At 35.4% G+C, this 13,723-nt stretch overlaps 1 protein-coding gene across 4 annotated transcripts in view; it reads right to left on the bottom strand.

Moving 5' to 3' along the window:
- The window catches only part of CNTN1 (contactin 1), a 365,959-nt gene that overhangs the window by 158,700 nt on the left and 193,536 nt on the right, over positions 1–13,723 (bottom strand). For all 4 annotated transcript variants that reach the window (XM_043563335.1, XM_043563337.1, XM_043563336.1 and 1 more), the window contains 2 exons: positions 5,337–5,469; positions 1,077–1,249 (listed from right to left, as the gene is read on the bottom strand). In XM_043563335.1, coding sequence (XP_043419270.1) covers positions 1,077–1,249; positions 5,337–5,469 — 306 coding nt within the window. The remainder of the gene's footprint in view (positions 1–1,076; positions 1,250–5,336; positions 5,470–13,723) is intronic.

Below are 13,723 nucleotides of genomic sequence, written 5' to 3'. Positions count from 1 at the left end.
AAAACACAGTTTTCAGGGTGCCTGGGTGGCTCAGTCGGTTAAGCGTCCGGCTTTGGCCGGAACCGTGGTCATGATCTCACGGTTCATGAGTTCAAGCCCTGCATGGAGATCTGTGCTGACAGCTAGTACCTGGACCCTGAGAATCTGTCTCAGTCTCTCTCTCTGCCCCTCCCCTGCTTGTATTCTGTCTCTATCTCCAAAATAAATAAACATTAAAACAATTTTTTTGATTAAAAAAACATGGTTTTCATCCTATAATTGATTTTGCAAAGGATTTAAGTGCTAACTTATAAAATCACATACTGGAGGTCATCTAGCCCAACCCCTCTTTCAATGTGCAATTTTCTTCTAGAATAGCTTCTATCTTTAAGTTTAGCACAAGGTTCCTGAAGGTATTTTTTCACAACTGCCTCCATAAGGAGAATATTTTAAACTTAAAATAATTTAATTAATTTAATTTAATGTATTCTTAATAAGGTAAATTAAGTACTATGGATTAAGATTCTGTCAGGTAGAGTTCAACTTTAGAGAACAGAAACTGTTAGTTACAATGTCGAAGATGGTTTCTGCCCCCAAAAGCTTCCATTGAGAACACATGGCTTGACACTTCCACCAAAACTAGTTTTTAGAAAGTTATTCAAAATCCCGCAGAACACGGCCTTTGTTTCACGACGCTTCACTCTTGAAATTTTCTCTCCACAATCTTTTTTTAAAAATTTTTTTACATTTATTTTTGAGAGAGAAAGAGAGAGACAGAGTGTGAGCAGAGAGAGAGGGAGACACAGAATCTAAAGCAGGCTCCAGGCTCTGAGCTGTCAGCACAAAGCCCAACATGGGGCTCAAACTCATGACAGGTGAGATCTTGACCTGAGCCAAAGTAGGATGCTTAACCGACTGAGCCACCGAGGCACCCCTCTCCACACAGTTTTAAATGTGATCATATAAGACCACTTTATCTATGGATCCTTTCTTTCATTTTCTTTTCATCTTGATTTTTCTTATTGAACTCTTATTATGACATCTAATTTTTACTTCACCTAAATACACTTGACCATGTTAAAGTTACAGTCACTTACATCCAAAGCTCAGGGTTGCTTCAGTGCTTCTGACCATCCCATAGTTATTTGATGCCAAACAGTAATATATTCCAGCATCTTTCTGTTTGTCAGGGTTGTTGATAACCAGGTTTCCTCCTACCATACTGTACCGATCACTTGTCAGGTCAATATCCCCATTATTCATTCTCCATCTATGAGAAAGAAAAACAAATGTCATATCAAAGGTCATGAGGCCTGAAAATAGCATACTGGGATAATGTCATTCTAAAATAATATGGGTATGGCTCCATGTGAAATCAGATGATTAAGTAGATGACTTGGTATAGTATTTCTTCACACCCTATAATTCTGGGTCGCTGGGCTCATAATTTATGATTTAGATCAGGCACATAAAGGTAAATGTTAAAGTGCATGAAACATTTTCTCTTTATTAATAAGACATCTGCAGAGACATATATTTCACTGAATTTTGCTACATTAATTGGTTTCTTAGCAGATATACATAGATTATAAATGATAATCATCTATGTACTAGTAAGATTCATGCATATCCAGATGTGTTGCATAAAATATTAATGCATTACTCTAGTAAAAAATAAAAAATAAAATATAAATTTCTGATTCTATATATCAAAATAGTTTTTCAATAAAACTAATTGAAGTCAGGGTTCTACTGAGTAAATGTCACATTCTGACCACTAGAGGTCGATCACACAATTTGAAAATTGCAAAAATCAATTGGATCTTTTGTTTCCAAGCCAATATACAGTTGCAGGTATATTTAGGGGGATTGTGTTATAAATAAATTGACTAAAAACAGGAATCTAACTTCCTTGGTGAGATTATGAGAAGAATAAATGTAGAAAATAGTTTTCAATTAAGCTGACCATCTGTGTAATAAACATACTCATTCTGTATCAGGGTTCATGTCTTCAGCAATGTCACAGGCAAGAGCCATGGTCAATTAGTGGGCTGGGGCCTCATGGCTCATTGCCTTGCACACTTCTAATTAGGGTTAGAATCTTACCAAAAAAAGCCTAAACATTTTAGAATACTTTTTATTAAATCAAATTACTGGAACATTTTTAGTTTTAACTTTTATAATATAGGACATAATTTATTTTTTTTTTTAATTTTTTTTTTCAACGTTTATTTATTTTTGGGACAGAGAGAGACAGAGCATGAACGGGGGAGGGGCAGAGAGAGAGGGAGACACAGAATCAGAAACTGGCTCCAGGTTCCGAGCCATCAGCCCAGAGCCTGACGTGGGGCTCGAACTCCCGGACCGCGAGATTGTGACCTGGCTGAAGTCGGACGCTTAACCGACTGCGCCACCCAGGCGCCCCTAGGACATAATTTAAAAGCAAACCCAGAAAACTGGGCTTTTGCATTTTGAAAGCCTCCCAAATTCCAACCCAATGAATAAATCTTCCTTCCCCCCAGTTTGATGGCAATGTTGGCCCTACTTGAACAATCCATTGTCAAGTTGTTTAGCACTTGCCAAGGCAATGGGCTTCCTTGTTGAGCAATTCCATTTTGTTTTCCACTATGATGACTCCAAATTTTTGCTTATTGCATTAATTCTTCTCCAGTACATTTGATTCTGCCTTTTAGGTTATATAATGATTAAGTTTTGCTACGATTGGGTAGGTTCACTGGTTTACTTTACTTTCAGGAATACACACCATTCTTGTAACTCCTTTCAAACAGTTTTAAATGCAATTTAATTAGCATTCTTATTATTTTGGGGGTCAAAGCAAGATGATGAAAGCTTCAAGGCTGGTAAGTAAAAGGTAAGGTTCCCTGCTGTGCCTTTCAGGGTGTTGCCATGAATAAGACATTACCATGGAATATGCCATAAATATAAAACTACTGTGTGAATGACCCATTGTATGATGACCAAGGTTAGTATGGCTCGCTCTGAATATTAAGTAAATTTTAAAAACTTCAAATGTTCTTTTCAATCAGACACGCTGCATCACGAGCTGAATTCTTTCTTTCCTTCCCTTTCTTCCTCCCTCCCTTCCTCTCTTTCTGCCTTCTTTCTTTCCTCCCTCCCTTCCCTCCTCTCTTCCTCCCTTCCCCCCTTCCTCTCTTTCTTTCTTGTTGTCAAATGCAGACTGCCTTCATAACAGAATTAAACATCTACTTCTCCTTCCAGCTCTCTATATTAAGGTGCAAGGTCAGGAGGCCACACTCATCCTAGGCATTCAGTGCTGGTACAACCTATGGAAGGGAGTTGGTGATATATTTGTCAAGCAAAGCTTTCTCTCTTATTTTTACATTTTAAATTTTGATAAGAACGCTTAATATGAGATCTACTTATATAAGGTATCTATAATAGTGAAACTAGCGAAGCAAAGTATACAATGGTGGATGCCAGAGACTGGAGAGAAGAGAAAAAAGGGAGTTGTTAATCAATGTGTATTTACTTGCAGTTATGCAAAGTTTTGCTTCTTACTGTGTCTGTGGGATTGGGAAGGGGTTGAGCACAGTGAGAAACTCCCATTTCTAGAACACTATCTGAGAACAATCTCTTCTGTTATGGTGCCTCCATTTCAGCCTACAGACTGATCTGCTAAGTTTCCATGTATGAGTGTCAAGGACAAAGTGTCACAAAATAAGCATCACCGAAATAGCTTTTGAGATCACTGAAATAGCATTTGAGATGTTATCAACCTATCTATATAGACACATACTGAAAAAATTATATGTTTCTTTGAAAGCCATAAAACCTGTGTTTCAGTCCTGGATCTGTGATTACTAACTCTGAAGCAAGTCAGTTTATATATTCAAGATTCAACTTCCTTTCCTATAAAACTATGTGCTTGGGTTAGATCTCCTCTACAGTCCCTATTAGTTATACTATTCCATGCCCATAACTATGTATATAAACACCTATTATGTATGGCTTAAGGGTAGAAACAAGTCTAGCTCATCAAATATTTTCAGAACAAACATATTACTTATAATTTATAAAATGTCTATTTATTTTGTACTCGCATGCATGAAATTGAAACAATAAAAATAATTTCAAAGGGATGGTGATTTTGTATATATATTCATATTTTATTTTAAGAATAATTTTGTAATTTAACCCAGAGACTTAAGAGAGTCTCTTGAACTCAAGAGAAAATAAATTCAATTAGAATGAAATTTGATAACGACTTTTTATAACAATAGACAGTTGTTTTTCTACTGAGAAAAAAATACTATGAAAATCAATCTTGTTGAGTGACAACCTTCAATTAAGTTAACTGACATTAATGCACTAAAGTCCCAATTTCCCCATCAATCACTTGCTTTGTCTTCATGGAACCATTTCACAGGTGAAATTCAAATCCATTGGTGTCAGGTTGATTTTTTAATCTAATTCATTGTATCAGGCTAGGAATTGTTAGTATACTTTTCTGAACCATCTGAAGCAGAAAAACCCATTGTTCTTTTATTTATTTATTTATTTATTTATTTATTTATTTATTTATTTATTTTTTGGGGGGGGACAGAGAGAGACAGAGCATGAACGGGGGAGGGGCAGAGAGAGAGGGAGACACAGAATCGGAAACAGGCTCCAGGCTCTGAGCCATCAGCCCAGAGCCCGACGCAGGGCTTGAACTCACGGACCGCGAGATCGTGACCTGGCTGAAGTCGGACGCTTAACCGACTGCGCCACCCAGGCGCCCCTGTTCTTTTTTTATAATATAAATATGTACCTCAGAAAAACAGAGGGAGATATATTTATGTGAATTGTCTAATAGGTGGGGATATTTAAGAAATTTGCTGTATTATCTGGAATATAGATTTGATACTACTGAAAAAAGTGGTGATTTCAGGATTATAAATGCAAGCTCTCTAAATGTAGTTGATACAGGAATATCATCTATAATATGTAAGTATGCATTATCCAGGTCAATGCATATAAGAACATTTTATTCTCAAATGAGTATATTTAAATTGTGCATGATTTTCACATAGCCTTTTATGTGCTTAAATCCATGATCACCATTAGAAAAATTTTAAATGGATAATATCAAAAAGCATTGGCATTATCTGTGCAGAAAATAGTAAGTGGATTATTTGCATATATTTAAGGAAACTTATTATCTGGGCATTAAACTACTCTATTTTGATAACTTGTATGCCAATATTTTTGTTAATATCCCTGTATTTTGTTAACAGCCTTATATTATAACTTTTTTCTATCATTACAGGGTCACAGATGTTGATCTACAATCTGGTCTGACACGCCACTATGAAAAGAGCAGTGAGGTACATTACTTGTAAACTGGGAAAGGGCTGGCTCGTGCCCTACAGTTTAGTGAAACTTTTCCTTCCGGTGATTCCTCTGGATAAATGGTATTGATTGGCTGCTCTTCGAAAATTGGTCCAAATCCTTTGTCTTCCTCAGAAACTACAAGAAAAATAAAATTATTTTACATTGTGTTGCTATAAGTGAAAGAATATTTGGACATGTTTAAAAAGATTTTGGAAAAAAATGCCAGAAACACAGAATCTCCATTCCCATTTGAACAAAGATATTTGCCTTCATAATCCTGAGGAAAACATTTAGGTGCTTTATTCAAAATTCTTTTCTGCCCATCTCTCATTGCATCTTCCAAAGCACCCAGTGTTGTCACGCTTAACTACTTATAGTCCCTCAAATGAGTCATGCTTTCATGCCTCTGAGCTTTTGCAACATGTTTTTTCCCCTTTCTAGACTAATCATCTCATTTTTGTCCTCCTATCAATACTCAAAATGTCCTTTATGATGCAACAGTAGTTAGTTCCTCCAGGAAGCCACCCCTCAACCCCCCTAGCCTCAGTTGGTCCTCATTTGTGCTCTCATAACTCCTCACATAGCTTATGGTACTTAACACACCTTCTGTGATTCTTGATACAATTGTCTGTTCCACGAGACTGCAAATGCTTGGAACAGGTGGCTGTGTCGATAATCTCTCAGCTAGCGGTCAAGCAGTCTGGAGCACAATAGGTGCTGAATGAGTTTTTAATAAGAGAATGAATGAATTTGTAGATGCTCTGGGGAAATTAGGCTCTTCCCTGAGTCACTTTTTCTTTTTTGTTTTATTTTTTTTATACGTGACCAATGCCTGTACTCAGGAACATCTAGAACAGTCAATAAACAAATTACATGGATATGGGATCTGACCAACTAGTTTAGAATTCATCACAAGCATACCCATGTTGGGAAGCAGCTGTTTCTCTGGAAGGGGCGAGTGATGCTTCACAGCAGGAAGACGAGAAGAGAATTACTCATATGACATCAATATGGCAGCACTTACAGAGAAGAGCTAAGAGCCATATGCCCCATATGAATTAATACTAGCATGTGTGGCTAGGAAGGAGGATATTCTTACATAAGATCATTAAAATGTCTCTGCTAGAGCAAAGCTATGGTTCACTCCTCCAATTTATTTTTTAAGAGAGTTTAAGGTGAACGCCACAGAGACATTTTTGTCTTCTCTAAAAACAACCTTGAAGATGAGAGCTTTGTTCCAGCTTCCCTGAATGAGTAGTTTTATTATATTATTTAAATCTTGCCTCAGTAGTGTTTACAGTGTCTTTGGAAAAATTATTTAAACTCTCCAAGCCTCAATATCACCCTTCATAAAATGAGGATAATAAAATCTATCCCATTAAGACACTGCAAGAATTATTTTGAGACAATGCACATAAGACAGCAGTGTACCTGGCTCACAGTCAGTATTCAATAAATGATTTTGCCAACTTTCTCATACATTTGCCAATCCTTTCAAAATTTAATTTATACATCTTATGTACATCTTATGCATATATCATTATATGTATATGTATATATTTGTATATCAACTCATGAAATTTCTAAAAGCAAGAAGCCACACTTTATTCACTCTTCCTGTTCTAGTGTTATTAGCGTTGTATCAATACCTATTTGGTACATGTCGCTGATTAATAAAATCCTCAAGTTAGTTTCTCTAAGTATGAAGCAACAATTTTTCTAAACTTGCCTGAAATATTTTAAAAAGGAGATGACTCATTTTTAGTTGGAATCACTGAAATTGCCATTCAAGAATTTATAGACCTCAGTTACATTCCATATCACCATTCTATTTCAGATAGCAAATTGCTGGATCAGAATCAGAGGAATGACAGAAACTAAGATTTAGTTCCAACAATGTACTTCTCCAAACTGTTGTTTTATGCAAGCTATTTGGTTTACATGATCAACATTTAAAAATGTTGTGGTTTACATGGTCAATGTTTAAACAAGAAAGGAAAGAGTAGGGGCATATGTTCTAAAGGCCCTCAGGCTCAATACAACCATAAATAAGATCACAAATGCAAGGTATTCACAGAAGCCCTCTGCTAATGACTGTGAAAGTCCTGCTGTGAGCAGTGTCTAGTTCCATATTCTTCCTGAGGCTGTAAAAAGCCAGAAATGCATATAACGTTTTCTGCTTCACTTCTAATAATTTTCCTGATGATGCCCAGTATTTCCTGGCCTTTTGGGATATAACCACACACCAGAGGAAATGAGGAGTAAATTCCAAATCTGTGATAACTGGAGACTTTCATTTGGATGTAGCCTCTAGATTTTTCAATCTCTGAAAGAAATGACCTTGTGCGTATCCATGATTAAAATCATATGCCATTTTTCTTCCCACTTGGACAATGTTATAAGCTCTTCCTTGAGTCTCTCCCAATTGCACAGCTTTTCTGATTGGAACAATTTAGTAACACCTGCTGATCTGGAGATGCTTTGTTTCTTCCCAATTCACATGAAAATGCTTAAAACGACAAGCAGAGAAGTGCAGTTTTATCAGTATTTTTAGATTCTCTTCTTGAAGACAAGATGACTACTATTTTAACTCTATCCTCAATCAATGACAATTTTAGTGTGAATTTTTCAAAAAATTTTTAAAAATTTAAGTAGACTAGATATGTAGAGAGTAAAAGTAAATATTATTTATAGAAGGTTAAAGCTCATAAATATCTTCTAAGTACATTGTATTTATATAATGATCCTGATGTTTATGTCATTACTGTTACTACCAATGCATAAGATCATTAAATTTAAGGGGAAATGGATATTTGATGCACTTATGCATATAATTTAAATAGAATATCATTGATCTGCACTGGATTGTATCTTGAGTTTCCATTTGCTACATTAGTGGTAGCGTAAGAATTTCAGAAAGTCACTTGGGAGACCTTTGATGAACTATAGGACTATAGGTATTAGTTGTTCCCAGTTCAGTCAATGACTTGAATATGATCTTGGGTATGGCGATGGATTTTTAGACAGAACACAAAAGCATGGTTCATTAAAGAAAACAAAAGACAAGCTTGATTTTATTAAAATAAAACAAACTCTGTTCTGTGAAAGATACTCTTAAGAGAATCTCAGGTCTTCAAGGTTAGGGTTTTTCCTTTTGATTTTCTCCAACTTGTATTCCACAAACAGCAAACAGGAAAGACTTACAACTAACTAAATCTTTGTTGTATTTAATAAGAGGGATATATTAGTGACTGCACACTATTTCACAAAATTTGTCCTCATCTCAACAGGTACAGGTTTGTAATAGTTAAACCCCCTTTAACATTATTGGGTTTCAATGCAGAAATAGCCAGTCCTGGCCCATCTAACATCTGCTTCTCTAGTGCCCTCTGGCAGTACCATGAAAGAGATTGTAATAATCACAAATTCTCAATTTATAATTTCATTAGCTTTCTTGAAACAACTACTTTTATCACTCTGAAATAGCGTTATGTTCATTCTAAACTGTCCTTAAATTATTTATGGTACTGTATGGTATAGGGGCGCCTGGGTGGCTCAGTTGGTTAAGCACCCGACTTTGGCTCAGGTCATGATCTCGCAGTTCATGAGTTCAAGCCCTGCGTCGGGTTCTGTGCTGACAGCTCAGAGCCTGGAACCTGTTTCAGATTCTGTGTCTCCCTCTCTCCCTGCCCCTCCCCAACTCATGCTCTGTCTCTCTGTCTCTCAAAAATAAATAAACATTAAAATAAATTAAAAAAAAAGGACTGTATGCTACCTTCAAATTCAACAAAGACAGAAGTATATATATATACATGCATATATGTGTGTATGTATATATATATATATATGAAAGTGGACTTGCATATTTTAATTAAATGTATAATCTTAAATATTTCATTTGATAGTGTATCTTTTGATTTTAAGGCATATATGCTTTTGAGATAAAAGTTGGTCAGCTTTTAGAAAATTGGTGATATTTCAGTAGTTTCTTCATCTTGATCATATGCATTAAAAATTATGTTTTTTTTTTTCAGAAAAGAGACCAGCAATGAAAATTTCCATGGAAAATAATCAAATGTCACATACTTATAATGACGAGGTTGTATCTCTTGCCAACCAATATCTCAAGGAGTATATGTAAAGATTAAACACTTTTTGGGTGAAGTGAGTTGAAATTTATATGCCAAACTGGGTAATATTAGTAGTACCCCATGCTATTTTTCTTTCTCAAAGACAAGGACTCTTCATAAATTACATGTATATTTCTTCATATTCCTCATCCATCTGGCCTTTATAGGAACAGACAACAAAACATTCAGGGGACAAAAATATGAAGCTACTTTCCACCAAAATATTGGATTTATTTTTCACATTGAGAGAACACTGCATTCAAGCAAGATACTTTCCTCGTCTCATTCTCTAGGTCAAAAGCAGAAAAGGACACACTTCACATCACAGTAATGTTCCTGGTAAGCATTATTTTATAAATAGAGGGTCCCTGCTTTTGTAAAATGTACAGGCCTAAATAAACAATGTATTCATTTAGATGGTTTAGCAATTACTGTACATATTTTATTTGGGGAACATATTTGAGTTCTTAAAAGATAAATTACTCAAGACAAGCTTGTGAATTGCATGGGCATGCGGGTGAATCTCTGAATGTGATCCTCACAACCCCCTTGAAGAGGGTCTGAGCTCATCATTCTGTTCACTCCACTAGGGCACTCAGATCAAGGAAAAAGAAATTTCTGGGAGGACACGAGGCTCAGTAAAGGAATCGTTAATGCAAGCATTACACTCTCAGAAACAGAAAATATGACCATCTTACTGTTTTTTTCTACAGCCATGGAAGTAATTACATGATAAATTACAGTGCTTTGGATGTATTATGAGGGTATAGGGCACCCAAGACAAGAAATAGGTATTACGTTACAGAAAAAGAAGATTAGTTTTTAAATATATGCCCTTTTTCTTAGTGGGTAAACTCTTCTAAAAAGAAGCACAAAATTATGGATAATTTCTCAAGCTAATTGAAGACAATATTTCATATCACTCTCTTTTGATTTACTCTTAATGCAAAATCACCAGTTTTCTACCATGTAATATTAGTCTCTTGCAGAAATAAGTTCAATTCTTTAAGTTATTTAATTAATTAATTAATTTATTTATTTATTTATTTATTTATTTGAGGAGTGCAAGTGGGAGAGAGGGGCAGAGTGGGGGGGAGAGAGAGAGAATCTTAAGCAGGTTCCACATTTAGTGCTAAGCCTGAAGCAGGACTCAATCCTACAATCCTGGGATCATGACCTGATCCAAAATCAAGAGCTTTGATGCTTAACCAACTGAACCACCCAGATGCCCTATAAGTTCATTTCTTAAATTTGATCACGAAGATTAATAAGAATAAAATTATATAAGAATATTTGTTGTCAAATTTACAAATGTGAATGACAGGTAAAAGTTACTGCTTTTTTCAGTACCATTCTTAATTCCAACACTAACATAATCAGTTGTATTCTCTAAACTGGGATTACCTCACCTCTCTTTATGTGGAGATGGTCCACTGTAATCTTGCTATTCTATTTTATGTTTGAAAATTGGAAGCATAATTATGATTTGTACTTGAGATAATTTTTTATTCATTTTATATCTATTTTGAAACAAATTCTGTTTCTCATTCTGTAATATGTCATCTCAATCTGTTAGTTATAAAAACATAATTTTACATAAGTATAAGAAGAATCTCAAGGAAAAAAAAAACTATTAGAAAAAAGCAATGGCAAAAAATTTTGAACAGAGTCTAACACGGGGATTTTTACAATATTTACAATGTTACAATTATGGTAGTCTTATGGAAAACATGTCATGAAAATGTGGGTATAAGTGCCGTGAAGACAATGGAAATTCCATATCTGTTCTCTCTTCAGAATTTTAATTTTCCTTCATATTAGCTTTGAATATTATAGTCATATGGTAATCCCATTGCACAAATTATAGATTGTTTTATACTCTAATTCCTACAGAATAAGTATTATACTGCTGTTTTATCTCTTCTCATATTCTTTTTTGTCACTAAATTACAAATGAATTAAAGAGATACTTATTTTCATTTTTGGCTAGTATAGGTGAATGTTGGTCCTGAAATAGCTGTATCTTATTATTTTTTTTCTTATTGTTAAAGTAAAGTAACAGCAGACCGTAATTGAGAAAGCATCTAAAATAAGTATTTACCCTCAAATATTCAGTTATTAATTAAATATCTGAATATTACAGGTTCACTATATGGAATTCAGTTGTATTCATTCTCTTAACTCAATAGGATACATGTTGGTTTCATACAATCTAAAAAATAAAAGAGGAAGAAATTTTTAAGAGACATGGAGAAGAATGGAGTTGGGCTTTAGGATTTTTAAATAAATTTTGGTGTATTTTATTTTTCAAACTAAAAATATCTATGTATTATTTTAATGCATATATTTATTTTATTTAAAAGCTAGTCACCTAGGCTATTAAGACTACTATGAAGTAATAGTTAAAAACTACTGTAGATCCAAAATGATATATTGGATAGAACTCTCCTATTCATAAGTGAAAAAACAAACCTTACTTTCAACTCACCTAAGTGATGTAGCAGACATTCTTCTTTGACTAACCAGTTCTAGTCCTCCCCTCCTACCCTGATGACAAAGGTCAGATATGTTTAAGGATCAAATCTTCAGTCGCATGACTCAGAAATATAGGTCAACTCTCATTAAGGTCATTACATTACTCCTTCCTATTGGAGGTAAATGTGTGAACCCACTCTGGACATTGAGGTGACTGGAGAACTACTGAAAGGTCTCTTACTTTTAAAAGAAATACATATGAGAAAAAATACAACCTGTAGATGTTATTATGTCTACACGTAATATCTGCAACTGCATCACTTTTCCAATAGGTCAAGTAGAAAGCCTTAGTGTTGACCATTGGATTCACAACGTGTACATCATTGGTGACATGGACAAAGCATCTTGGTTGAATGCTGGGGTGAAAGTCTGATCAAAGTAGGTTCAAAGGGAAATATGGGTCAGAGAAGGAAAGACAGAAAGCATACTCCATTTTCTTTTAGTAATAATGTTGAAAAGAAGAATAGAAAAGTGGGATATTAGCTATACAGTATGGGATTAGCAGAGACATGATTACTTAAATGAGAGAAATTACTACAGAATGTCTATATGTTGACAGTAATAATCGAGTAGAGAGGGAGAAACTGATGATGAGGAGACATGGCAGGCAATTACTGGAGCAATGAACTTAAATAAACCAGATGGGATAGGACAAGTGCACAGGTATAGGGTTTGGTATGGTGAGATCATGTATAAAACAAGCAGGAAGACACAGTCTATGAATATAGATGTGGAAGGAAACTACATATAGTGGGGTGAACTTGTGGAAGTTCTCTTGAGATTGCCTCTAACACTTCTGTGTAATAGAAAGTAAAGGACAGCCAGGAGCTGTTGGAGTTTTGAAGAGAGGGAAGCAACTCTGACATGAGCTAGGAAAATGAGGAGATGAATTCACTGGGGAAGTGAAGTATGTTGTCTGGGCAGTACCAGCTCTTAATTTGAAGTTAGTAGTCATGAATTTAACTTGATATCGGTCAGCATAAATGAGGTTTTTTTCCCTTCGTAACTACTAGCTGGGTGGGTGAATAAGCTTGGGAATATCTGGATATTTTACGACTCTTCTTTCCTCAGAGATTCACAGAACTTTTCTCTCGGTGTAATAGTGTTGGTTGAATTGTGCTCCCACAAAAAGATATGTTGAAGTCCTAATCCCTGGTACATCAGAACGTGAACACATTTGGAAATAGGATAATTGCAAAAGTAAAATCAAATTAAAATGAGGTTAAAGGTGGGCCCTAATCCAATATGACTGGCAACTTTAAAAAGAGGGAAATTCAGGGGGGCCTGGGTGGCTCAGTTGGTTAAGTGACCCACACTTGATTCTCGCTCAGGTTATGATCTCACAGTTCGTGGGATTGAGCCCTGCGTTGGATTCTGTGCTTACAGCACGGAAGGTGCTTGGGATTCTCTCCCTTTGCTCCTAACCTGCTTGCACTCTCAAAATAAATAAATAAATAAATAAATAAATAAATAAATAAATAAACAAACAAACAAACAAACAAACTTAAGGAGGGCAATTCAGACACAGATGTAGACACACACAGAGGGAAGATGTGAAGAGACATGGGAAGATGACATATGAAGATGGAGGTGAACATTTGCAGTCATGCTGCCATGAGCCAAGGAATGTCCAAAGCTACCCAAAGTTGGCAGAGGCAAAGAAGAAGCCTTCTCCTACAGGTTGCAGAGGAAACATGGCCTTGATGATACCTTGCTTTAGACTT

This window comes from Prionailurus bengalensis, chromosome B4, assembly GCF_016509475.1.
Source record: "Prionailurus bengalensis isolate Pbe53 chromosome B4, Fcat_Pben_1.1_paternal_pri, whole genome shotgun sequence".
Taxonomy (NCBI): domain Eukaryota; kingdom Metazoa; phylum Chordata; class Mammalia; order Carnivora; family Felidae; genus Prionailurus; species Prionailurus bengalensis.
The sequence above is the reverse complement of the archived record's forward strand: the minus strand, read 5'-3'. Positions and strand labels throughout refer to the sequence as shown.